At 41.7% G+C, this 25,964-nt stretch overlaps 1 protein-coding gene across 3 annotated transcripts in view; it reads right to left on the minus strand.

The window, feature by feature from the left end:
- Positions 1–25,964, minus strand: part of PRIM2 (DNA primase subunit 2) — a 333,721-nt gene that overhangs the window by 120,459 nt on the left and 187,298 nt on the right. For 2 of the 3 annotated variants that reach the window (XM_086370967.1, XM_086370966.1), the window contains exon 8: positions 10,959–11,026. In XM_086370967.1, coding sequence (XP_086227093.1) covers positions 10,959–11,026 — 68 coding nt within the window. Of the gene's footprint in view, positions 1–7,130; positions 8,333–10,958; positions 11,027–25,964 lie in introns of those variants that run through there. The other variant, XM_086370968.1, reaches the window with a different exon arrangement.

Raw genomic sequence — 25,964 nt, forward strand, 5'->3', positions numbered from 1 at the left:
TCCAAACTTGAGCCACAGTTCGCCATTTCTACGAATTTCATGAATTCTGATTAGCCTGGAGGTAACTTGAATCTTGAGAAACCTGTATGCAGGTCAGGAAGCAACAGTTAGAACTGGACATGGAACAACAGACTGGTTCCAAATCGGAAAAGGAGTACATCAAGGCTGTATATTGTCACTCTGCTTATTTAACTTCTATGCAGAGTACATCATGAGAAACGCTGGGCTGGAGGAAGCACAGGCTGGAATCAAGATTGCCAGGAAAAATATGAATAACTTCAGATATGCAAATGACACCACCCTTATGGCAGAAAGTGAAGAAGAACTAAAGAGCCTCTTGATAAAAGTCAAAGAGGAGAGCAAAAACGTTGGCTTAAAGCTCAACATTCAGAAAACAAAGATCATGGCATTTGGTCCCATCACTTCATGGCAAATAGATGGGGAAACGATGGAAATAGTGGCTGACTTAATTTTTCTGGGCTCCAAAAATCACTGCAGGTGGTGACTGCAGCCATGAAATTAAAAGACACTTACTCCTTGGAAGGAAAGTTATGACCAACCTAGACAGCATATTAAAAAGCAGAGACATTCCTTTGTCAACAAAGGTCTGTCTAGTCAAGGCTATGGTTTTTCCAGTGGTCATGTATGGATGTGAGAGTTGGACTATAAAGAAAGCTGAGCGCTGAAGAATTGATGCTTTTGAACTGTGGTGTTGGAGAAGACTCTTGAGAGTCCCTTGGACTACAAGGAGATTCAACCAGTCTATCCTAAAGGAAATCAGTCCTGAATATTCATTGGAAGGACTGATGCTGAAGCTGAAACTCCAATACTTTGGCCACCTGATGCAAACAGCTGACTCATTTAAAAAGAGCCTGATGCTGGGAAAGACTGAGGGCAGGAGGAGAAGGGACAGTAGAGGATGAGATGGTTGGATAGCATCACCAACTCAATGGACATGGGTTTGGGTAGACTCTGGGAGTTGGTGATGGACAGGGAGGCCTGGCATGCTGCAGTTCATGGGGTCACAAAGAGTCGACCACGACTGAGCGACTGAACTGAACTGAATGAACCTGAATCTTCAGGGGTTGAGGGTAGCACATTTCTGTCTGGGAGTCTTTGGGCTTCATGGTCCACCTCAACACTGCTGAACCAAGGTCACTCTGAAGTTAACTTGGCCTCTTTGTTACCATTGCCAAAAGCCCCTGACCACCACACCCTTTAGCACCCCAACCAATCACCTAAAGCCAACCTTCCAGCAGGAATTTTCTTTGTCTTGTGGCTATAAAAATTGGCTACTAACTCACAAAAACTGTCAACCCTCCCTGGCCTGTCAGGAGTTGTGCGCTCAAAGTGCCCACTTTATCTCTGCTCTTTGTTCTTAATAAACTCACTCTTTCCTGCAGTTCTCTGTGTCTGGAAATTCTTTTCCAACCTGCACTCAGACTGCCTCAACAGACACTTAATCACAACTCTCCATTCTCATCTGTAAGAAGCTATGCTGGGGTAGGTATGACCACAGGACCGGGGCCCAGGCTGGACAGAACCCACCTTCCAACCTCAGAAAGTATCTCCATGCCCTCCCTCCTCAATGACAGACAAACTCTGAGGTTCATAGAACAGTAACACATAAAACACATTTCCTTTCCGTGTCAACTATCTACCAGTAGTCTTGAAAGACGTTTACTCCTGTTTACTCCTTTCCATCTGGCAGCTATAGGTTATCATAATTTAAAAACCGATATCAAATAAAAAAGCAGTGAAGAAAGCATCACAAGTAATCAAAACTGGCCTCTGCATTAAGGAAACATATTTCTGTTTAAATTAAAAAGTAAGCTGATATATCTTTCAAAATGAACTGTAATTTCCTATATCATTCTATAAAAGCATACCAAGTTCCAATACAGCCTTTTCACAGAAACTCAGGTGTAATCACAGCACAAATGGAAAAACAATTTTGAAAGAGCAAACAAAGGTTTTGTATGTCACCCATATATCTACTTTTGCAGTCACAATTCTATCTACTTTGGCATTAAAAATTACTCTGACTGCTTAAGCTAGGCTATTCAGACATTCAGAAAGCACAGTCCTGTCAGGCTCGATTTCAGCAGTGGGCAGGAAATCAGGGAACCACAGTTACAATGTATCATTTCCTGCTGTGAGGGTATCACAGAAAAATTCACTCAACAGCTATCACCACTGAAATTGAATGAGTTTCTTTCTACATCTAAATCCCTTGAAAATGGTATCCAACTTATGTTAGCCCAGGTGATTTTGCCTGCAGTTACTCCAATGAGAACAAAATCAATAAAATTCTATTATAAATTGAATGTAAATTATTTTTCCATAAGCATGAAGTTTAATCCATTTTGTGTAAAAAAAAAAAAAATTCTCTCTAAAAAACTACCAGCAGACAATAAGAAGGATAATGATGTATATTTCCTTACAACTAAGAGACAAGAGGCACACAAACCCAATAAAAACCCAGGCTGACATGGGTTTCCACATCAGGCAAGGACTACAAACATTACAATTACTACTCTTCCTTGTTTCAGGCTGGCCTCATATTTTCCCATGTGGTCCATATTTTCTTATTCATTCCAATTTCTAAGCTGCAACAGTCCAATGAACTGCAAGAGCACTGAGATGCATTTCATTTTTCTATCAAAAATATCTGTACCTCACATTGTCAAAAGTCATAGAACTGCACCCTTAAAATGAGTACATTTCATTGTACATAAATTATACTTCAATAAAATTGATTTATAACAAAGTATACACATAACATCCCTATTAAGATAGTAGCTCTACAACACTACACAGGTGTTTTCACCATATACACTTAAAGCCCCTCCAAAAGATCTCTACTTTCATGACTACATTTTTTTATATTCCTTTACATTCTCAGCATATTCTGCAAGTACATGACTCCCTAAGTAGAGGCTGTTTTGACTGGACTTTGACCCAGGATGGTCAAATGATTACAATAAAGAAAAGGTTGCCTGAGAGACTGGTTATGAAAGGCTGAGGATGGGTGGGAGTGAAATAAAGCTCTAATATCCAGAAGAACTAAGACACTGAACTGACGGTCACTGTCTCTTTTCCCTACAATTCACAGAGGATGGGACGTTTCTGAGATGGGCTGTCACAGGCTGAGGCATGCTACAATGCCCCCTCACAGCTGTTCCCTAATAAGAGAAAACCAGGAACATGAGATTGGGGTTTGGTGGGGTTTTTGGAAGGAGAGGAGATGAAGGGGACAGCTAATGAGGATGATTATGACAAGTCACATCCAAAGACCCCGTCACACACTTTCTGCACACTCCTTTGCTCTTGCACAGCATTACCAATGGCTCATCATGTTAAGGCTTTCATTCCACAGATCAAAACAGCGAGTTTCATAACAGATTTGGTTTTATTCTGTTTTTAAATACAGTCTTCAACAATTGTATATGTCACTGGAGGAAAAAAAATGGGGTCTTTCTAAAATCACACAGACAAAAAGAAAGAAAGGACTCTCCCCAGTTAGCTATCGACTCCAAGAAAGAGTCCCAAGTCCCAGAACAAAAGGCAAAACCAGCACTGAATTTCTACAAAGTATAGAGTGTTTCTTTACTTAGTGTTTCCAAGAGCTTTCCCTTGGAATTGACAAAATTCACCGTTTCGTCTAAACTACCATCTCATCCAGTCTCAACATTTAGTAGCTTAAGAAACCTACTGCTGCTGCTGCTGAGTCGCTTCAGTCGTGTCCGACTCTGTGCAACCCCATAGACGGCAGCCCATCAGGCTCCTCCGTCCCTGGGATTTTCCAGGCAAGAGTACTGGAGTGGAGTGCCATTGCCTTCTCCAATGCATGAAAGTGAAAAGTGAAAGTGAAGTCGCTCAGTCGTGACCAACTCTTAGCGACCCCATGGACTGCAGCCCACCAGGTTCCTCTGTCCATGGGATTTTCCAGGCAAAAGTACTGGAGTGGGGTTCCACTGCCTTCTCCGTAAGAAACCTAAGTGAGAGGTAAATTTTAAAACCTGAAGGGGTCTTCTCCCAGCACCGGCTCATCCAGGAGATTCCCTGAGGTGCGGCCATGTTGCAATAACAGGGAAAGAGGAAAACAGGAGGACAGACAGACGCCTTGCTCTCATGGAACATACACCCCAGACAAACACCAAAATCAAATGAACACGTAAAAACGACCATTTTGGCCAGCGACACTGCTGCACAGCAAACAGAACTGAGAGCGTCACAGAGGCCCAGGAATGCGGGCTGGCGACCAGGAGGAGCCCCCGTGAGGCTGAGGACCCAGCTCGCCCTATGACCCAGGTCCCCAGGGGCCTCCTGTGGACGATGTGTCTGCTGCCCACGGAGGACCACAGGGGCTCAACTACAAACGGGCTTCTTATTCCCTTTGTATTATCTTTTTAGAGCTGCTTTCTACACGGTAGCTACGAACAGCTAAGAGGGCACCATTCACCTTTGGTGAGTCCAGGCCGTCTGGCTTACCTCAGCCCAATCTATCAAATTTAGTTTCCTTTTTACCGTGAATTGCGTCCGGTTACCAGGACACAAACACGTAGACTTGCAAAATTCCCACAGGTCACATGTGGCACCAGGCAGCTCACCACCTGGGTAGCCTGAACACCCCGACCGCGCTCCTCCAGCAAGGCCAGCACGGGGGACGGCTCCAGGTGATGGGCCCACCTACCCCGGGGACGGGGCTGCCGCAGCTCAGCACCCCACACCCCAGGACCACGGGCACAGCCATCACAGACTGAGAAATCCAAATCCATTCATCTAAAAACCGTTATTGTACTTTTTAAAATACATGATTATCTAAACACATTTCAAGTATGACAGAGAAACATGCTGTCCAATCCAATACGCATCAGTTACGACCATTTAAAAATGAATTTAAATGAAAACACAGGAGCTATACTTCAAGCACTCAACAGCCTAAGCAGCTGCTGGCTACTGGGTTGAGTGGTGTGGGTACAGAACACTTCCATCATCACAGAAAGTTCCACTGCAAAGTCTTTAGCTGCTAATATTTCACAGTAACTACCACAACGTTTTCCCAGGCTTTTAAGGAAAACTGTTTCCCATAGTATCATCACCATTTTGTACTTTGTTAGGGCTTTATGCCTAACACAGTATAAAATAACTTTCTTTGTTACTTAACTATAGGACAATCAATATTGTAAAGAAAATCAAAGAGTAAAGAATGGGAAATTTAATAACTACAGGCAATGAAACTACTTGAAAAACATAAATAATCATAAACTTTGCTTTCCAGGAAGACTGACAGCATCCGCAACGCATAAATGCCTAAGAAACCCTGGACTCGCAATGAACGGACACTTGACCCTCTGGTTGGGAACAAGCTGCATGGACGCAGTGCTGTGGGGGCCGTGAGCCCAGAGTCAGGGGCCACTCCTACGCTAACAGCCACCATAATTTACTGTAATTACTTTAGTCAAGATTCTCCCTTTTCTGACCAACAATCAGTTCTGTAAGATCAGAAGTGAACACGTATCCCGAGAACCTAACATCATATCTGGCACCAAGTAGTCCCCGTGTGTTAAATCAATGATAAACAAAACTAATTCTTCAGATGCTAAAAGATTTGTGACCCTGAATCTACTCCCAAGTCACAGCCAGTACATACAATCTCACTACAAAGTCTACTATTTACAAAGGTATCTATTTGCCTCGGCTGGATGGCCAGTTGAACAAGCAAAGAAAGATTTTCCTATCTTCTTTCTATATCACTGAAAAGAAAATCAGTACTTTATATTCTTATAAAAATCACTGTTAACCATTTTTTCAACTTTCCAACATGTTAAGCTAACAAAGTGACCTAACTATAAAACCCCAGGGTAATTCAGTATTGTACATAAATGAAGTGGTTTACTTGTAAAACTGATGAAAGTGAATAATATTAAAAGCTGTCTTCAATCCAAGAGAAAACCCTCACTGTAATAGGCAGATCAATGGCTTCCAAAGATGTTCACCCATAAACACGATAGGTTACATAGCAAAAAGGCCACTGAAGATGTAATTAAGATGTAATTAAGATGAGGGACCTTGAGGTGGGGTGATTCTCCTGGGTCTCCATGTGGACTATCCAACCACATGAGCCTATAAAGCAGAAAGCTTTCTCTGGGAGGAGGCAGATATGCAGCCAAATAAGTCACCCTTGATAAATGAGAAGGACTGGGGCACCACTGCTGGCTGAGGCAGGGGACCACACGTGAGGACCACAGAGCGGCCATGGGGGCAAGGGCGGCAGAGGCAGGAATGTGGCCCTGGCGACAGCCTGCAAGGGGCGGAGGACCTCAGGCCCACCTCCACAAGGAACCAAACCCAGCCAACAACGCACATAAGCGCAGCAGCAGATTCTGCCCCCGAGCCTCCAACAGGAACCACAGCCCTGCTGACACCTCGATTTTAGCCTGGGGAGGCCCAAGTCACACTTCTGACCTGTATGAAAAAAGTAAGTGCTGTTTTGATCCATTCAATTTCTGATAATTTGTTAGGGCTACAATAAAATTCTAATCCAGATGCACTATAAGGTTTAAAATTCATTATTCTGAATTCTGTCTTCGTCAAGTGACTGCTTCCCTTGCTAGGCGCATGGCCACTCTCTCGCCTCTCCTGCCCCAGGAAGGCGCCCCACTCCCCGCCCTGCCTGCTGCTGGGCGACACCTCCTCCTCACGGATCAGCGCAGCGCCCCTTCTCCACCAGGCCCTCACCTGGCCGCAGACGCCGCAGAGTCTGCAATTTTTCTTCACAGGCTTAGGCAACAAAGAAAGCCTAAGAATATCCAGTGAAATGGGAATGGTGATGTAAAGATAGATATATACATCCTCAACTAAGTATTACAAATCACTTAAAATTAGAGCCGTGAAAAGTAATCTCCTTTATCATAATAGGTATGATATATTAAGTGAAAATGAATGTTTTTAAAGTTTAACCATTTAAATTTTTATTACATAAAAATATGCACAGAGATCACAACGATTACAACAAAAACCTAGCAGCAACTATATTAGTGAGGCAGAATTCGTTTCTATTTTTCCAAATTTTATTGGGTTGGCCAAAAATTTCCTTCAGTTTTTCTAAGTAAAAATAAAACACATTTTTCATTTTCACCAAGAATTTATTTGAAAAACATATTCACCATTTTGTTCTACTACCTTCTGCCACAGGCACTTAACACGTTACATTCATAAACCTCTTAAATGAAACTAAACACACTTAAATGAAATCAAAATGCAAATTTCTTGAGAACAGAAATTGTGTCATTTTTTTATTCCAAGCACAATATAGGCACTCAGTTCCTGATGGGATGCCACTAATGAAGAGCTTGCATTTCCATAAGAGATTGAAGCAAAATGCTTTCCTGTGGATAATTTAACTTTTAACTATAGAAGTAAGTTCAGCTAAGAAAATCTGGGCACAATGCCTCTACATTCTCAGAATTATGTATATTGTTAAGCAATATCCCAAATTACTAGGTTGGAAAAATGTTATAATAATTCTCTTTCAATGTCTAAATCCTGTAAAATGACTTGACAATTTCCCTATAGCTACTTTCATTTTTACAGGTATTGGTGTCATCCACCATATTAGTTTTATTGACAAACTTAATGAAAATGCTACTCATCATTCCTCTTTGATCATTAAAGGCACTAAACAAAATTATACCTAATAATGATTTCAATTTCAACCTCCTAATGTTCTTCCTCTCTAGGTTATATTTAAACTATACAGTTCATACAAATGAATGATGATTATTTTTTCTAACAAGATTATCATTATCATCTTTCAAACTAAACAGTACTCTTTCCTATTTTGACCTAAGCAAAAATAAGGTAAGAGAAAAACATTATATTTAAACAGCCTAAAGAGACAATTCAGTATGCTTGAAAGACTTTCACAAGGTTACTTTGTATAATAGGAAGCCACAAACTATGCACATCAGCTACATACAGATGACTCTGACATGGTAATAAAACAAGAAACCATTTGATTAAATAATAATAAAAACAGCAACATCGGTTGGTGCATATTACATGTAGCATCCAGCCCTGGTTGCCTGGCAACCAGCCATGAGTGAATTCCACAGAGAATGAAAGCCCTAAATGAATGTACAGTTTCTGCATGTTTCAAGGACTCAAGAAGTGTCAGTAGTTAATCTAAATTCTTGTTGACAATGACCAGACTGGGGTAGAGGAAGAGGAATCCACCATTATTGCACAGGACTGAGCACTGACTGGAGGTAAGATCCAATCCTTTAGGTCTATGTCTTCTGAATTAGTGGTTTTACAGAAGAAAGAACTGTAATAATATAATTTATAAATTATATAAATTATAAGAACTTTATGCAGGAAAAAAGCAACAAAACAGCACTTCTTTGGTGGCACAGTGGGTAAGAATCCACCTACCAATGCAGGGACGTGGGTTCATTCACTGGTCCGGGAAGATCCTACACGCCACGGGGCTACTGAGCCCCTGCACCACAACTACTGAACCCGCACTCGGGAGCCTGAGAGCTGCAACTTCCGAAGCCCACACACCCTCGAGCCTGTGCGCAGCAACAAGAGAAGCCACGGCAATGAGAAGCCCTCACACCTCAACAAAGAGCAGACCCTACTTACCTCAACCAAGACAAAGCCCACACAAAGCAACAAAGAACTAGCACAGTTATAAATAAATGAAAAAACTATTTTTAAAAATATCACTGGTATGATATATATTCATTTATTCAACAAAACATATGGAAGACCTATCATGAAAGGCACTTTGCAGCTCTCATACTTTACTGGAGAAATCAGATGAAGAAGCAAGCAATGACAACAGCACAAGTCCTGTGACAGAGGAGCCACTGGTTATTACAGGAACACACGTGAAAACACGAATGGACACTGGGCAGGAGTAGGGTGAGAACCAGGTGGTCTGGAAGAGGTCATCAGAGGAGGCAAATGAAGACAAGTGGTCTTTAGGCGGGTCACAGAAGTAGAGGAAGGGGGAAGAGCAGTCCCCGCAGGAGGCAAGCACAAGCCTGGCACTCGGGAAGAGCCCCAGGGGCCCCACTGGCAGAAGAAGTCAGGGTGTCAGCACTGAGACGAAGTCCAGAGTCAGGCCGGTTCCTTCCTGAAGGACCTTGTATGCCAGGCTGAGGTGTTCTCACCTCATCCCATGGGAAAATGGGGAGACAAAATCCTTTTAAACTGAGAAGTAACAGAATCCCTGCAGTGATGACGTGAAACAGTACAGAGAGGGCAAAGCTGGCACCAGAGGGAGACACTGGAGTGGGGCTGGGATGGGAGGAGGATACCTCCAGGACACAGAGCTCTCAGGAAGGTTAACAACTGTGCAGTATTCAGGCTGCTCCCAGTCCCTCAAGAGGTGTTCGCCTGGACCCCACCCTCCCCACTGCAGAGATGGCAGGAGAGGAGGAAAAGAGGGACCGACTGGGGAGGCAGGGGGGAGGACTGAAAGATACTGGAAATAAACTCCAGGCCAATTTCTGACCAAGCAGTGGCACTCTAGGTTTCAGAAGAATAAAAAGAAACCATAAAGGAAAACACTAAAGGTGCTTAGCTACATAAAACTTGAAAATTTAGGCATGCTAGATAATGCAACATAATAAAAAAAACTTTCAGAAAAAAATCTTTGTAACAAAAACAATGAAGAGTTACTACCCTTTATATCTAAAGTCTGTGCTCATTTGCTCAGTCCTGTCTGACTCTTTGTGACCCTATGTTACTGTAGTCTGCCGGGCTTCTCTGTTCATGGGGATTCTCCAGGCAAGAATACTGGAGTAGGTTGCCATTTCCTCCTCCAGGGGATCTTTCCAACCCAGGGATCAAACCCATCCATGTCTCCTGTGTTTCCTGCATTACAGAGGGATTCTTTACCCGCTGAGCCACCAGGGAAGCTGGTATTTATATCTAAAGTACATAAGATCAAATAAAACCAAGAAATGCTATCAATAAATAGGCAAAGATACAGAGAATTAAAATTACTTTAAAATAAAATGGATAATTAAAATGTTTTAAAATCACTCTTAATACAGTCAATGCAAGGTACATGATACCAATAGTATCTCTATGGTAAACCTATTAAATTAGCAACTGTTTTCACTGTCCCATCTGTTCATGGTACAGCAACATGGAGGATCTTGTACAATATGAGAGCATAAGTAGAATAAGGTTTTTGAAAAAGAAATAAATATACTTAAACCTTTAAAATGATTCATAAACTTTGACAAATTCCACTTTTGAAAACCTATGCTAAGAAAATGATCAAAAATACAGATAAAGATTTACATACAATATTTTTTGTACTAGTGAAAAGAATGAACAGTGGTCTAAATACTCCATAATGAACGATAAATACACTATAGGATAACCATACAAGAAAATAAAATTAAGCTTTTCAAGAGATTTTAGTAACATAAAAAATGAAAAAAATAGCTAATTACATAATAGTATAGTGATGACATGCTTTTCTTCCTCCTTTTCCATATTTTCTAAGTTTGCTTTTTAAATAATGAGGATAATTTTTTTTTCAATTTAGAAAACAAATAAAACTTATCTGAACTACTCCCAATAAAACATATGCAGGTTCCTCAAGTCTGCCTTAGTCTCACAGTTAAGAAATTGGCTCATTCCCTTTGAAACCTTTCTCAAGTCAGTCATCGCTACTCATTTTAACTTAACAACCAGTTCTACACACTTTTATTCAATTAAAAGAACTTTCTATAGTACACTGAAGTTAAGGGTAACAAGCACATGGCACTAAGAACTTAAATCACAGAATTAAAGGGGGGAAGAAAGAAGAGGAAAAGAAAACCTTTGTAAAGTTTCTAGCCCTGCAAGGCGCTTCACCCACAGCGGTGCTTTACCCGCTGTGCTGGAGGGGCACTTGCACGCACGACAGGGTGCCTTTGTGTTGTTACCTGAGGTGGTTGAGCAGAGGCTGGAGTCTCTCGTCGGACTGCACGGCAGGCAAGGACCTGGCTGTTAACTGAAAGCAGAGAAGTGGGTGAATAACCACACCAAAGGCCTCAGACTGAACTTATTTGAATAATAAATGCAAAATGGGGACAAGAGAATGGAAGGAGAGGGTGTTCCTAAAACTTAAGGACACTTTTTCCCAATTTTTAAATCAAAGAATTTTAAAGAAAGCTGATCCATTCTTTCATTAAAGCTAACCATATGACCTGAGCTTTACAGAGTCAATCTTACATATGTCCTGAGTCTGGAAGTAAACAAAAAGGGGGCAAAACAGAGAGTAAGAGGGAAGCATCCACCTGAGTTCATGAAAAAGCCTCTGGTCACAAAAATATTATCTTTGAAAATAAAAATGGAAAAACTTCTAAATCTATAACAACCAATCATGTAGCACTGAATCCTAGGATGATGAAGAAATTAGGGAGAGAGACTTTCATTTATAGCTCAGCCACTGTGAAACTGGTTACATGCAGAAGTGTATGCATACACATACATACACACACAAACAAACACTGATTCCTTCATTTTGACAACAATGTTACTATAAGAAACCATATTAAGGCAATTCACACATCTCACACTCTTGCAAAGTAATGCTCAAAATTCTCCAAGCCAGGCTTCAACAATATATGAACCATGAACTTCCAGATGTTCAAGCTGGATTTTAAAATGGCAGAGGAACCAGAGATCAAATTGCCAACATCCGCTGGATCATCAAAAAAGAAAGAGAATTCCAGAAAAACATCTATTTCTGCTTTATTAACTATGCCAAAGCCTTTGACTGTGTGGATCACAGCAAACTGTGGGAAATACTTCAAGAGATGGGACTACCAGGCCACCTGACCTGCCTCCTAAGAAATCTGTATGCAGGTCAGGAAGCAACAGTTAGAACTGGACATGGAACAACATGCTCATTCCAAATCGGGAAAGGCGTACATCAAGTCTGTATATTGTCATCCTGCTTATTTAACTTATATGCAGAGTACATCATGAGAAACGCTGGGCTGGATGAAGCACAAGTTGGAATCAAGATTACGGGGAGAAATATAAATAACCTCAGATATGCAGATGACACCACCCTTATGGCAGAAAGTGAACAAGAACTAAAGAGCTTCTTGGTGAAAGTGAAAGAGGAGAGTGAAAACAATGGCTTCAAACTAATCATTCAAAAAATGAAGATCAAGGCATCCGGCCCCATCACTTCATGACAAATAGATGGGGAAATAATGGAAACAGTGGAAGACTTTATTTTTGGGGGCTCCAAAATCACTGTAGATGGTGACTACAGCCATGAAATTAAGACACTTGCTCCTTGGAAGAACAGTTATGACCAACCTAGACAGCTTATTAAAAAGCAAATACATTACTTTGCCAACAAATATCCATCGAGTCAAACTATGGTTTTTCCAATAGTCATGCATGGATATGAGAGTTGGACTATAAAGAAAGCTGAGTGCCGAAGAACTGATGCTTTTGTACTATGGTGTTGGAGAAGACTCTTGAGAGTCCCTTTGACTGCAAGAAGATCAAACCAGTCCATCCTAAAGGAAATCCAATATTCATTGGAAGGACTGATGCTGAAGCTGAAACTCCAATACTTTGGCCACCTGATGTGAAGAACTGACTCATTGGAAAAGATCCTGATGCTGGGCAAGATAGAAGGCAGGAAGAGAAGGAGACAACAGAGGAGGAGATGGCTGGATGGCATCACCGACTCTATGGACATGAGTTTGAGTAAACTCCGGGAGTTGGTGATGGACACGCAAGCCTGGCATGCCACAGTCCATGGTTTCGAAAAGTCGGACATGACTGAGTGACTGAACTGAACTGATATGAAGGCAATTCAAAGTATTCAGCACTGAAATATGACCCCCAATTGATCTATAAACAAAACGTAAGAGCCAAAGCCTTATTCCTAAATACTGTGTCAGGCTGAAAGTGTATCATGGAAATGTGAGCCTCTGATATATTTGAGTGCAATAATATTAACATTATATGTCCCTGTATCTATATTTCTCTCTTTTCTTGAGGAAGTCCTCTTATTCTACAAGAATTTGAACTAAAGAAATTTAAAACATTCATTCAAAGTAATAAGATACTTAAGTCACCTAAATAAAACACCAAAAGTAAAAGATTTCTTTTGGATTCAACTGTATCAAATATATAGCTCTTGTATTCTACTAATAAACCATTTGATAATTCACAAAAGAGAACCTTCTTAAGACAAAAAAAGAAACTGAAGGATATCCTCTGGTTTTATACAGGCTATCAGTTGTTTCTGACCCTCTGCGACTCCACAGACTGCAGCACGCCAGGCTTCTGTGTCCATCACCAACTCCCGGAGTTCACCCAAACCCATGTTCGTAGAGTCGGTGATGTCATCCAACCATCTCATCCTCTGTCGTCCCCTTCTCCTCCCACCTTCAATCTTTCCCAGCATCAGGGTCTTTTCAAATGAGTCAGCTCTTTGCATCAGGTGGCCAAAGTATTGGAGTTTCAGCTTCAGCATATATATAGGGTAACCTGTCTCTTTAATCATTTTGTTAATTAAAAGTAATTCATCAATTAATTTAATTCATCAAACCTAATTTTCAACATTTTATAAATAAAACTATTGCTTTAAAAACATCTAATAAATACTATATTGTGAAAAAATGTTGACCAAAATGCAAAATATGGAGTCATTTTTATATATTGTATCTAATAATAATGAAAAATCCTAATTCTGTGAGTCAAAACATATGAACAGTTAATAAAGTGAGACAGTCTGCTGCAATTTCAGTGCAACCAAAAGACTCTTAGTATCCCCCAAAAATGTTAAGTCTACTAGTTCATGACAAGAAAATTTTATCAAGGTTTTATAAATAAAACACTTTACTACACCTATATCTGCTAATGTCAAATCTCTTTACAAATGTCATTTTCATTGTTCAAGAGGTTTCATGGTTCAGAACTAAAGCTATGCTCTAAAATGGTTAAAATAATTGATTTAGATATTTCAAAATCAATTTTCTGAAAACAGATGAATCAGACAGTCTAGGCTTTTTCAGTTGCTCCTGTCAATCCATGTAGCATGATTCCTAATCAACCCATGTTTGCTAAATGAAAGCAAGCAGACAGAAACACCAGCAAAATATTTATAAACAGCTCTTCAATCCCTGTAGGAAATATTTCTAAATCATACTCCCATCTCCACCTGAGCCTGTTTCCTTTGTCCTGGACTATGGAGACAGCATCTCCACTCACCATATTTCTGCCTCCAATTCTTTCCTTTTATACCAAGGCTCGAGTGAAATTTTCAAATGAAAGTTACCCACTCCCTGAGTTAAAAATCACTTAAAATTCCCTCAGGCTAACATCATCACACCTACTCTCTCATCAGATAGCTTCCTAGAAACCTCCGCTTGTGCTGAACTGTTAAGACAAAGCGGACGACTGCTCAGCATCTCCACCAGACAAGGCAGGGCAGAGCAGGCAGAGACGGGCCCCAGCTCCAGTTTCCGAAACGCAGCCTCAATGATCCAGTCCTCTGCCCACCTCTTCCCAACCCCCAAAACCTATCTCCAAGTTTGAATCACTTACAACAGTAATTCCTAAAACAAGGATCAATGTTCCGGGTAAAATCACGTCGAGGAAGATTTCTGAGTTTTCCAAAGGTTCTGCTTTCAACTTGTAAAACAATTAGCATTTTCAAAAAGAGCATACATCTTAGATTAGGGTTTTGTCAATGAAACCGAAACCACAGTGAATGGGAATACTGTCAGAGATAAGAATAAAATTCCTGCCTTCAAGAATAAACCTAGTCTTGTTTTCAAAATGATAAAATGAACTAGCAAAGATTATTCATTTATTTTAGTATTAAAAATACATCTTACAAAAATGGTTCAAGCAGAGTAGAAGGATGTGAGCTCATCTTCTCCTGCAAGAACACCAAAATCTCAACTAGCCGTTCAACAACCATCAACAGGAGGACACTGGAACCCACCAAAAAAAAAACCACCACTTCCCAGGACAAAGGAGAAGCCACAACGAGACAGCAGGAGGGGTGCAATCACAACAAAAGCAAAGCTCACACCCGCCAGGTGGGCGCCCACACTGGAGATCTGTCATTGCTGTGAAGGCTTTAGGCCCCACATCAGGCTTCCCAGCCCAGGGATCCGGCAAAAGACTGGGAATCCCCAGAGACTGACTGTGAAGGCCAATGTGATTTGATTACATGACCTCCACAGGACTAGGGGAAATAGAAACCCCACTCTAGGAGGGCACAAACAGACCTGCTGTGCACCAGGACCCAGGGGAAAGGAGCAGTGGCCCTACAGGAGGCTCAGCCAGACCTTCCTGCAAGTGTGAGAGGGTCTCCTGCACAGGATGGGTGGTCAGTGGCCTGCCACAGGTTCAGGCACCAGCAGCACCAGTCCTGGGAGGCACGTGTTGGCCACACGTTGGGGCAAATCCTCTTGGAGGTCGCCATCAGCCCCACCACAGAGCTTGCCGGCTAGCACCGGTGGTAAAAACCCAACTGCCAATGCAGGAGAGGTAAGAGACACAGGTTCGATCCCTGGGTTGGGAAGATTCCCTGGAAGAGGGCATGGCAATCCACTCCAGTATTCTCGCCTGGAGAATCACATGGACAGGGGAGCCTGACAGGCTGCAGTCCATACAGTCACAGAGTCAGACGTGACTGAAGCAACTTAAAGTGCAAGTGAAGTCACTCAGTCATGTCCGACTCTTTGTGACCCCATGAACTGTAGCCTACCAGGCTCCTCCATCCATGGGATTTTCCAGGCAAGAGTACTGGAGTGGACTGCCATTTCCTTCTCCAGGGGATCTTCCCAATCCAGGGATCGAACCCCGGCCACACTTTACCCTCTGAGCCACCAGGGAGGCCCCTTAACACTCACCAGGAAGCAACTTAACACCCACACAAAGCCTACAGACTCCATGACTGAGTCGCCTCAGGCCAAATAACTAACAGGGAAGGAGCACAGCCCCACCCATCAGCAGACAATTGGATTCTTTACTGAGCATGGCCCTGCCCACCAGGGCAAGTCCCAGTTTTCCCCACAGCCAGTCCTTCCTTCCCATCAGGAAGCTTGCACTAGCCTCTTAAACTCACCCACCAGAGGGCAGACAGAAGAAGCAAGAACTATAATCCCACAGCCTCGAAAACCACAATCACAGAAAGCTAACCAAAATGAAAAGAAATTGGACTATGTCCCAGATGAAGGGACAAGATAAATTCCCAGAAAAAGAAGTGAATGAACTGGAGATAGGCAACCTTCCAGAAAAAGAATTCAGAATGATGACAGTGAAGATGACCCAGGATCTCAGAAAAGGAATGAAGGCAAGGATTGAGAAGATGCAAGAAATGTTTACCGAAGACCTAGAAAAACTAAAGAACAAACAAACAGAGATGAGCAACACACTAGAAGGAATCAATAGCAGAATAACTGAGGCAAAAGAACAGATAAGTGACCTAGAAGACAGAACGGTGGAAATCACTGCTGCAAAATGGAATAATACAGAAAAAAGTATGAAATAAAGGAAGACAGCCTGAGAGACCTCTGGGTCAACATTAAACAACCAATATTCACATTATAGGAGAAGAAGGAAAGGAAAAGAAGAAGGAGAAGAAAGAAAGAAAGGACCTGAGAAAACATTTGAAGACTATAGCTGAAAACTTCCCTACCATAGGAAAAGGAAATAGTCAAGCAAGTCCAGGAAGCACAGAGAGTTCCAGGCAGGATAAACCCAAGGAGGAACACACCAAGACACATAGTACTCAAACTGACAAAAATTAAAGACAAAGATAAAATATTAAAAGCAATAAGGGCAAAAAGACAAATAACATAGAAGGGAAGTCCCATGAGAGTATCAGCTGACTTCTCAACAGAAACTCTACAAGCCCAAAAGGAATGGCACGATACATTTCACTTGATGAAAGGGAAGAACCTACAACCTAGAACACTCTACCCACCAAACCTCTCTATCAGATTTAATGGAGAAATCAAAAGTCTTACAGACAAGCAAGAGTTAAGAGAATTCAGTAAGTGAAGAGGAACTAAAAAGCCTCTTGATGAAAGTGAAAGTGGAGAGTGAACAAGTTGGCTTAAAGCTCAACATTCAGAAAACGAAGATCGTGGCATCCGTTCCCACCACGTCACGGGAAATAGATGGGGAAACAGTGGAAACAATGTCAGACTTTATTTTTTTGGGCTCCAAAATCACTACAGATGGTGACTGCAGCCATGAAATTCAAAGACGCTTCCTCCTTGGAAGCAAAGTTATGACTAACTTAGATAGCATATTCAAAAGCAGAGACATTACTTTGCCGACAAAGGTTCATCTAGTCAAGGCTATGGTTTTTCCAGTAGTCATGTATGGATGTGAGAGTTGGACTGTGAAGAAGGCTGAGCGCTGAAGAATTGATGCTTTTGAACTATGGTGTTGGAGAAGACCCTTGAGAGTCCCTTGGACTGCAAGGAGATCCAACCAGTCCATTCTGAAGGCGATCAGCCCTGGGATTTCGTTGGAAGGAATGATGCTAAAGCTGAAACTCCAGTACTTCGGCCACCTCATGCGAAGAGTTGACTCATTGGAAAAGACCCTGATGCTGGGAGGGATTGGGGGCAGGAGGAGAAGGGGACGACAGGGGATGAGATGGCTGGATGGCATCACTGACTCGATGGACGTGAGTCTCAGTGAACTCTGGGAGTTGGTGAAGGACAGGGAGGCCTGGCATGCCGCGACTCATGGGGTTGCAAAGAGTCAGACACGACTGAGTGACTGAACTGAACTGAAACCAGTTTTACAATAAATGCTAAAGGAACTACTCTAAACAGAAAACACAAAAGAAGGAAAAGACCTACAAACAATAAAGCCAAAACAATTAAGAAAATGGCAATAGCATGGTTCACATTGATAATTACCTTTAAATGTAAATAGATTAAATGCACCAACCAAAAGACACAGACCAGCTGGATCGATACAAAAACCAGACCTATATACATGATGTCTACAAGACACCCACCTCAGACCTAAGGATACTTACAGACTGAAAGTATGGGCCTAGGAAGAGGTATTCCATGCAAATGGAATTCATTAGAAAGCTAGAGTAACAATACTCATATCAGACAAAACAGACTTTAAAACAAAGACTGTTATAAGAGACACATAAGGACACTACATAATGATCGAGGGCTCAATCCAAGAAGAAGATATAAAAGTTATAAACATATATATACCAACATAGGAGCACCTCAATATATAAGGTAAATACTAACAAAAAGAGCACACATCTCTGCATGTTAGTGAAATGAGGTAATAATGCTATTCCAAAGCTCTTTAGAGTGAAAGTCATCTGCTGACCTTTTGATGACAAAATGTAAACTTCATTTTAAAGACTGCTGTTTCCATTGTTTCTTCTGACAGTCCTCTCCAAGCCCAAATTGCTACTACTGTATGAGGGGTCAGAAACTTGCAACTGTGTAATCCCATTAATGATGAAAATAAAAGAGTATCTAGGTTCATCTATGTCATATTTTAGATTCCACATATAACTATATTCTATATCCTATGACAAACCATAATTGAAAAGATTTTTTTTTAAATCATGTATGTATGTCAATCTAATCACACTAGAACCACAGCCTTATCTAACTCAATGAAACTAAGCCATGTCCGTGGGGCAACCCAAGACGGGCGGGTCATGGTGGAGAGATTTGACAGAATGTGGTCCACTGGAGAAGGGAATGGCAAACCACTTCAGTATTCTTGCCTTGAGAACCCCATGAACAGTATGAAAAGGCAAAATGATAGGATACTGAAAGAGAAACTCCTTAGGTGAGTAGGTGCCCAATATGCTACTGGAGATCATTGGAGAAATAACTCCAGAAAGAATGAAGGGATGGAGCCAAAGCAAAAACAATACCCAGCTGTGGATGTGACTGGTGATAGAAGCAAGGTCCGATGCTGTAAAGAGCAATATTGCATAGGAACCTGGAATGTCAGGTCCATGAATCAAGGCAAATTGGAAGTGGTCAAACAACAGATGGCAAGAGTGAATGTCGACATTCTAGGAATCAGCGAACTGAAATGGACTGGGAATGGGTGAATTTAACTCAGATGACCATTATATCTACTACTGCAGGCAGGAATCCCACAGAAGAAATGGAGTGGCCATGATGGTCAACAAAAGAGTCCAAAATGCAGTACTTGGATGCAATCTCAAAAACGACAGAATGATCTCTGTTTGTTTCCAAGGCAAACAATTCAATATCACAGTAATCCAAGTCTATGCCCCAACCAGTAACGCTGAAGAAGCTGAAGTTGAACGGTTCTATGAAGACCTACAAGACCTTTTAGAACTAACACCCAAAAAGATGTCCTTTCCATTATAGGGGACTGGAATGCAAAAGTAGGAAGTCAAGAAAACCTGGAGTAACAGGCAAATTTGGCCTTGGAATACGGAATGAAGCAGGACAAAGACTAATAGAGTTTTGCCAAGAAAATGCACTGGTCATAACAAACACCCTCTTCCAACAACACAAGAGAAGACTCTATACATGGATATCACCAGGTGGTCAACACCGAAATCAGATTGATTATATTCTTTGCAGCCAAAGATGGAGAAGCTCTATACAGTCAGCAAAAAGAAGACCAGGAACTGACTGTGGCTCAGACCATGAACTCCTTATTGCCAAATTCAGACTTAAATTGAAGAAAGTAGGGAAAACCACTAGACCATTCAGGTATGACCTAAATCAAATCCCTTATGATTATCCAGTGGAAGTGAGAAATAGATTTAAGGGCCTAGATCTGATAGACAGAGTGCCTGATGAACTATGGAATGAGGTTCATGACATTGTACAGGAGACAGGGATCAAGACCATTCCCATAGAAAAGAAATGCAAAAAAGCAAAATGGCTGTCTGGGGAGGCCTTACAAGAAGCTGTGAAAAGAAGAGAAGCAAAAAGCAAAGGAGAAAAGGAAAGATATAAGCATCTGAATGCAGAGTTCCAAAGAATAGCAAGAAGAGATAAGAAAGCCTTCTTCAGCAATCAATGCAAAGAAATAGAGGAAAACAACAGGATGGGAAAGACTAGGGATCTCGTCAAGAAAATCAGAGATACCAAAGGAACATTTCATGCAAAGATGAGCTCGATAAAGGACAGAAATGGTATGGACCTAACAGAAGCAGAAGATATTAAGAAGAAGTGGCAAGAATACACAGAAGAACTGTACAAAAAAGATCTTCACGACCCAGATAATCACGATGGTGTCATCACTGACCTAGAGCCAGACATCCTGGAATGTGAAGTCAAGTGGGCCTTAGAAAGCATCACTACGAACAAAGCTAGTGGAGGTGATGGAATTCCAGTTGAGCTATTTCAAATCCTGAAAGATGATGCTGTGAAAGTGCTGCCCTCCGTATGTCAGCAAGTTTGGAAAACTCAGCAGTGGCCACAGGACTGGAAAAGGTCAGTTTTCATTCCAATCCCAAAGAAAGGCAATGCCAAAGAATGCTCAAACTACTGCACAATTGCACTCATCTCACACACTAGTAAAGTAATGCTCAAAATTCTCCAAGCCAGGCTTCAGCAATATGTGAACCGTGAACTTCCTGATGTTCAAGCTGGTTTTAGAAAAGGCAGAGGAACCAGAGATCAAATTGCCAACATCCGCTGGATCATGACAAAAGCAAGAGAGTTCCAGAAAAACAACTATTTCTGCTTTATTGACTATGCCAAAGCCTTTGACTGTGTGGATCACAATAAATTGTGGAAAATTCTGAAAGAGATGGGAATACCAGACCACCTGATCTGCCTCTTGAGAAATTTGTATGCAGGTCAGGAATCAACAGTTAGAACTGGACATGGAACAACAGACTGGTTCTAAATAGGAAAAGGAGTTCGTCAAGGCTGTATATCGTCACCCTGTTTATTTAACTTATATGCAGAGTACATCATGAGAAATGCTGGACTGGAAGAAACACAAGCTGGAATCAAGATTGCCAGGAGAAATATCAATAACCTCAGATATGCAGATGACACCACCCTTATGGCAGAAAGTGAAGAGGAACTAAAAAGCCTCTTGGTGAAAGTGAAAGTGGAGAGTGAAAAAGTTGGCTTAAAGCTCAACATTCAGAAAACGAAGATCATGGCATCCGGTCCCACCACTTCATGGGAAATAGATGGGGAAAGAGTGGAAACAGTGTCAGACTTTATTTTTCTGGGCTCCAAAATCACTACAGATGGTGACTGCAGCCATGAAATTCAAAGACGCTTCCTCCTTGGAAGAAAAGTTATGACCAACCTAGATAGCATATTGAAAAGCAGAGACATTACTTTGCCAACAAAGGTTCGTCTAGTCAAGGCTATGGTTTTTCCAGTGGTCATGTATGGATATGAGAGTTGGACTGTGAAGAAGGCTGAGCGCCGAAGAATTGATGCTTTTGAACTGTGGTGTTGGAGAAGACTCTTGAGAGTCCCTTGGACTGCAAGGAGATCCAACCAGTCCATTCTGAAGGCGATCAACCCTGGGATTTCTTTGGAAGGAATGATGCTAAAGCTGAAACTCCAGTACTTTGGCCACCTCATGCAAAGAGTTGACTTATTAGAAAAGACCCTGATTCTTGGAGGGATTGGGGGCAGGAGGAGAGACTACAGAGAATGAGATGGCTGGATGGCATCACCGACTCAATGCACATGAGTTTGGGTGAACTCCAGGAGCTGGTGATGGACAGGGAGGCCTGGCATGCTGCCATCCATGGGGTCGCAAAGAGTCGGACACGACTGAGTGACTGATATGATCTGATCTGATCTATGTATATAACTGAATCATTTTGCTATACAGCAGAATTTAATACAACACTGCAAATCAACTATAATTAAAAATTGATAACCAGAAAAGGTTTTATCTGTATACTTTTCCTGCTAAAGCTTTTCAAATTCGTACTTTGAGCAAAACTAAATCTAAATCAAAAACTAATAAATCACAACTGTCAGCCTTCCAAGAAAGTGATATACAATCATAACAAGATTTTCAGCATTAAGGACTTTGCTCTACAACCTGAAATGAGTATTTGTCTAGTTTAAATAGTCTTCGGTTTCTATGCATGTCTTAGCACTTTGTTTTGACAGAAAATACAATGGCGTCCTTGACACACGAATCACCAACGATGAAAGACAAAGATCTATCGAGAGTTTACATCTGCAAAGGCTAAATGCAGGGTCTGTGTCAGGGCTATTTCATGGGAATCATAATAAAATTTGGCAATAACATCTATCTTATTTCTTATTATTATTGAGAGGTCAAAGGTGAGCTATTAAGATGTCTTCTCATTAAAGATACATCTAAAACACTAAATTAATGCAAGGTTTATGCTGGTTTTTTGGCAAGTTTATACTACGGACTCTTACATAAACCTCATTACGAAGATGATTATCATTTAGTAAATCTTCCATTTTGCCATACATTTGGGTATGAGAAATAATGTGTTTTGCCAACTAATAATTCTCCTTTTAATGACATTAAATATCACACAGATTTAAAGGCTCAAAAGGTAAAAGCAAGTCGGGAGGACTCAGGTCCACCTCGTCATCTCCTCCTGAGGAAGCAATCCCCTCAGCAGGAGCACAGGACCTGCAGACGGCACCCACGTGAGGCCAGGACAGAAAGCCGGGGTCTGGTGAAGAAATAGCCCGTGTCACTTATGGAAAAGTGCTGGAATTACAGTGCTAGGGTAAACACTTTTTGAGATATTAATTAATGCCAGCTATTACAAGTTGCAGTTTCTGGTGGATAAATAATTTTGAAAAGGAGTCCAAAATATTTGTCTTGAAACACATCTATCCCAAAGGGACATAACATTTTGAAAACACTGACACAATTAGCAATTAGATTAATCCACTTAAGAATGGAAAAGTCTGGCTATAGAACCTACTGGGTTCTCAGATCTCTTCAAGAGTAAGGCAAACAGAGAAAACAATGTCGAGATGTCTCACTGAAATTAGGCCAGCGTGGAAAAGGTAACCTTTGGAATGAGGATCCTGGAGGTGAGAACACGGGCGTCTGCTACACCATTTTGCATCCATTTGTGTGAAGCAGTTCAGGCAGGGAGGGCAGGCTGAGGGAACTTCTCCGAGAGAGGAATGTCTTGGAGGAGGGCCATCTGGAAGCCGAGGTGCAGAACACGGCAGCAGTAACAGAGAAAACGAGAAGGAGGATCCTCCACACAAGTTCACAGCTAGAGCAGGAGAGTCAGAGAGCAGGGTCGGGGGATGGACAGTTCTTGTAAACTGCAATACAGCGGCCCCGGGAGAGGAGAACACGCAGAGGCATGCTGAATTTGAGGTGCTTTTAAATATTCAAGAGGCAAGTGAACACATACCCATGAGAAGGTGTGGAGCTGAGGACGTCGATTTAGGCTCAAGCAGGGGCACGACTTGGACGGGCAGGGTTACGGGCAGGGTTCCCCAGGGAGTGTGCACAAGGCAGGGACGTCACTGACAGTGCTGCTTAGAGCTCAGGATTCATACACGTTCACACATAACAACGAGACCAAAGTTAGATTGGTTTTTGGTTTTTTTTTTTTACTTTTTATTTTTAATAGACTTTTTTTGGAGCAGTTTTAGGTTTACAGCAAAATTGAGAGGAAGTACAAAACTTCCCATACACTCTCTGCCCCCACACGCACACAGCCTCCCCACCACCCCCACAAAAGTGGTGTATTTATTACAACTAGTGAACCTACACTGACACATCACCATCATCCAAGAGTTCACCGAGGGTTACAGAGGCTCACTTCTGCTGCTGTACGTTCAATGGGTTTGGACAATCACATGATGACAGTCACCCACCACTGCAGCGTCACGCAAAACAGTCTCACAGCCCTAAACTCTGTACTCCACGCACGCATCCTCTCCTCCCTCCTCTTCCTGGGCAAGCACTCGTCTTTTCCCTCTCCATAGCTCTGCCTTCGCTAGAATGTTATATAGTTGGAAACGTACAGGACGCAGCCTTTTCAGACTGGCTCCATGTTTTTCACAGCTTAAGAGCTCATGTACTAGCTTACTTTACTTTTCCATTCCCCACCTGAAAGACATCTTGGTTGCTCCAAGCCTTGGTAATTATGAATAAAGATGCAGGTTTTTGTGTGGATGCCAGGTTTCTAATAGGCGGTTTTTGTTTTTGTTTTGTTTTTTAATGAAAAACAAACAGGGAACACTTTCCAAAATGTCTTTTTGTCCTTCCCACTTTACACAGGAGCTGGGGTGTCTCCTCCTGCACTCCCTAACTTCTCGGGAGCATCAGGTCAGTATCAAGCATGCCAACCCTTCTCTACAATAAACTGAAGACACAGACTACAGTCATGCATATATATTCTGAGAGACACACAATTCATAGTCAAGAAAACAATCTTTGAAACCAAAGGGCAACAATTTATGTAAAACGAGACCTCAGAGTAACTGAGATCCAGCTCCAGAGAGAACAGGATGTTCCGCAGATCGCGCCCTTTCATTACTGGGATGGAGGTAGTCGTCAAGTAAAACTAACTTTTACAAGCAGCTGCACTTTTAACTTCATTGATTTTAACAATGGAAAAATCTGCATCTTTCTGAACTGTATTTTCTTATAATAGCAACAGATCCCAACTACAAATCCCAGACAGTGAGAATTCACATTCTGTCACTCTGGCAACCCAATCTGCTCCTTGCTTTCATGTTCAGACACCTGTAACACTTTCTGGTTTTCCTCAAGCTTGGACACATCATCTCACTCAATCTGCACAGCAGAGCTGGTCTCATCTGTGCAATGCTTCCACACAGGGACCCTCCCCTCTCTGGTGCTCACAAACATGATTTCCAATACATGGCCTCTAAACACCAGTCGACAACCTTGTCAAACAAAATGCACAGATTCCACTCGAGCTCTAAGTATGACAAGCAGTTTAGTTTCCAAAGAATATTAAACAGTGCAGAGTTAACAAGATATTTCCAGAGTTAACAAGGTATTTCCAGCTCAGGAGTCTGGATGATGTGAAGAACAGAGAAAGCAAACCCAGGACCAGTACAAGCAGATATCCCAGGGCTGATTTCTGGTCATGAAGCCTATGGTGTGAAAAGAAGCTTGTCATTCAAAGGTTAAGCTAAGCACGTTACTGAGGTTCTACATCATTTAAAAATGTAAAACAATTGCTTGAGCAAGGAAAAAAGGAGTGAAAAAGAGATGTGAATGTGAAAGTCACTCAGTCGTGTCCGACTCTTTGCGACCCCATGGACTATACAGCCCATGGAATTCTCCAGGCCAGAATCCTGGAGTGGGTAGCCTTTCCCTTCTCCAGGAGATCTTCCCAACCCAGGGATTGAACCCAGGTCATGTGGTGCTAAACGTACAAGGATCGCTGAACTTTCTCCCTCAGAATAAAACAACCATAAAATCATTTTACTTCTAGAATACTCTCATAATTTGAGTACCAAGTTCTTAAGCTCCTATAGCAAGCAGTTTCGCAGCAGGACTTCTCACAAGCAAAACTAAAACCTGACAAGTGGATTCAACACATTCTGTTTTTCACATTGGCACCTGAGAGACTGAACTATCGACCTTTTGTTTGTCCTCGTAAAGGACTGACTGCTCTTGCGGGTGGGAATAAGCAGCAGCAACACAGCTGCATTCCTCGTGTCTTTCATACTCAGAGCATTCTGCTAGGAGCCCTACCCAGCTTCCAATCCTACAACGTTCTCTAAAAGGGTTATTCCTCCCAAGGCACCGAAAGGATTTAAGAACCATTCAGCCAAAAGCACTAGGGAACCAGTGACCTTTATGCCTTAATGTTTTAGTCTCCTGTATTTATTTTTAAAATGTATCCCGAATTTGCACTTGATTTACTATTAAAGATGTTTATTTTACTTACCATCGAGTAAACTGTGCTATACATTCTCTATACATGC

This window comes from Bos grunniens, chromosome 23 (assembly GCF_055505025.1).
Source record: "Bos grunniens cultivar Pamir isolate PY7600 chromosome 23, Bosgru_T2T1.0, whole genome shotgun sequence".
In the NCBI taxonomy this organism is placed as follows: Eukaryota; Metazoa; Chordata; class Mammalia; order Artiodactyla; family Bovidae; genus Bos; species Bos grunniens.